General features: G+C 39.5%; 1 protein-coding gene across 1 annotated transcript; it reads right to left on the minus strand.

The window, feature by feature from the left end:
* Positions 1 to 262: 262 nt before the first annotated feature.
* Positions 263 to 1,848, minus strand: LOC107860151. The gene is made up of 2 exons (XM_016705411.2): positions 1,394 to 1,848; positions 263 to 1,118 (listed from the first exon to the last, which is right to left on the minus strand). The coding sequence occupies exons 1-2, from the start codon at positions 1,730 to 1,732 to the stop codon at positions 420 to 422; spliced, it is 1,038 nt and encodes a 345-aa protein (XP_016560897.1). The 5' UTR covers positions 1,733 to 1,848; the 3' UTR covers positions 263 to 419.
* Between the last annotated feature and the right edge of the window lie 573 nt (positions 1,849 to 2,421).

Below are 2,421 nucleotides of genomic sequence, written 5' to 3' on the forward strand. Positions count from 1 at the left end.
ATACACTCTGGTCTGCAATCCAATGAATATAAACCTTCTGCAAAGATTTTTGAAGCACCAAGTACCAATAGACAGAGGGAAGATGAGAATTTTATATCTCAGTCGACCGAGGATGGTGCATCGTGGTATTTCTCTGTATGACACTACCCTACCCTTCTGTATGTTATATAATAAGTTGAATATAGGTTTATCGACTTCATTTGTTGTATGGTTCTTTCTAGTCCATTATCACCAGCACCAGATGCACCCTGGAAGTACCATCTGACCAAACTCCCACTGTAGATATTGATAAATTGTTACAGTTCAAGTAGTGAAGGAAATCAAACATTCCAGTCGTCAGTCTGAGCACACTATTTTCAAACAAGAAAAAAGACAGAACCCGAGCAGACTATTTTCATAGAATCACATACAAGTGAAAATCAAACATTATCAGCATCCATCATAGTGGTCCTAGTTCTATAACGTTTGCCAGGCTTATGCAAACTTACAGGTCTAGCTTTGTCGGCTGCAACAGGCGGCGACTCATCTTCTTCCATGACTGAGACTTGAGCATTGGATTCTGCGGCAACAATGCTAAGGGGAACTGCTTTCTTCACTTGCATTTTCTCTGCCTCAATGCCCTGTTTGGTGAATGAACCAGCAGGCTGCTTCATTATCGGGTTAAATGTGGGCGATTTCTGAAAATCAGTGGAGCTACCATCGTCCGGCTGCGATCGCTTCCTCATTAGACCGAAAAAGTCCACGTAGGCTTTTCTATTGGATTCTTCATCCATACCATCCGATACATCAAGTGTGTAGCAAGTATACTTGGATGGATTCCTCACATAATCAGGAATGGATGAATCAGGGGACATATTAATATCATCCCGGCCTTGCGCCTTGGACGCAGCAGGCGTCATGGAACCTAAATAACCTCCTCTCAATGCAGCCTCCGCATCTTCCTTGAGCCTGAGCTTGGCGGCCTTGTGATTAGCACGAGGATCTCTCTTAATGTCCTGAAGAGTAAGAGGAAGCTCCTGGTAAGTGTCCACAGAAATTCCATAGTCGGAGACATCCTCAGACCGCTGCTTCTCCTTTCCCATATTCACCGCCATTTTGTCAAACTCATCTTCTTCCTCCTAAGTATATCAAAAAAAGTCACTAACTCTGCATCATATACTAATAACGCAATTCCAATTTCGAGAGTCAAATAGTTTAATTCTGACCGTGAATCCGGGCATGAAACCTTTAATTTTTTACAAAGTTAAATTTACATTAAAAAAAATTAGTATATGTCACTATAATTGACAATTCAAAATATTTAAAAGACCTGTCAAAAAATTACAATAAAACAACAACTTGTTTGAATCTCGAAATTTGAAAGTTGCCATGAAAATGGAAGGGGAACTAGTACCTCATAGTCAAGGGTGCAATCTAAACCAATGCAGGACTTAATTTCGGAAAATTCATCATTATCATCTTCTTCTTCTGGTCCGTCGCTAAGCTCTACCAAATCTGATTGGAGCTGTTTAGGAAAATCTAGGGTTTGGTTGGGCTTAGCAAAGAAGCCGTCAATATTAGGAGGTGAGGGTCTGGAATCAAAATCAAATAGCTCACGAGAAGGGTTATCCCTGATCCATTCCCTTTTTTCAACTTCATCCTCAGTTAAACACCAGAGAGAACTCAAATTGTTGGAAGTCACCGTCAGAGAGCCGAACACCTTGTCCACCCGTACGCTAAAACTGTCATCCATTGTTAGACGCTACAGTGAGCCTTGACAATCTCTCTTCTTCCTTTGTTACCGCTATAAATAGGGCTGCCCTGCAGTCGGTTGTCCTATGTCTAGAATGAGAAGTGTCACACCCCTCTTTCCACTCCAAAAATAAAAAAATGATTATAATTTAATGTTCGAAAGGGTTATAATTATTAAAGTGACAAAAAATTAAAAATTTATTTTGAAAAAAAATTATTTTTAACAATTAAAATTCAAAGTCGCTACTTGGCATAAATCGGGTATGCCAAGTCACCATTGAAAAATCTTTTTCAAAACCATTTGACTCTTTAAACTGGTTTGCGATCAGAGATTTCGGCTAAGGAATTCTGTTGACCGAGGGGAAGGTGTTAAGCATCCCTCGACCCCGTGGTTCAACTACGGTCGCTTGGTAGAGTGTATCGACTATTTTTTTTTTTACACTAAGAAATGTATAAACCACACAAAAGTAGGCAAAATAATCAAACAATAAACAAAAACAAAACAATCCAAAATGTAAAGTCCAGTTCAATTATACAGACCAAAAATAGAAAAATACGAAAATATAAATCCTATTCTAAACTAATCCTAGACTAAGCTCCAATGCTTTACCCGACACCGCGGGCCTTCATCACGATCATTTTCCGCCAACATGATACATCAGGGCATTCCCCGGTGAATAAATACATAAA

The sequence above is a fragment of the Capsicum annuum genome, chromosome 2 (genome assembly GCF_002878395.1).
Source record: "Capsicum annuum cultivar UCD-10X-F1 chromosome 2, UCD10Xv1.1, whole genome shotgun sequence".
Taxonomy (NCBI): domain Eukaryota; kingdom Viridiplantae; phylum Streptophyta; class Magnoliopsida; order Solanales; family Solanaceae; genus Capsicum; species Capsicum annuum.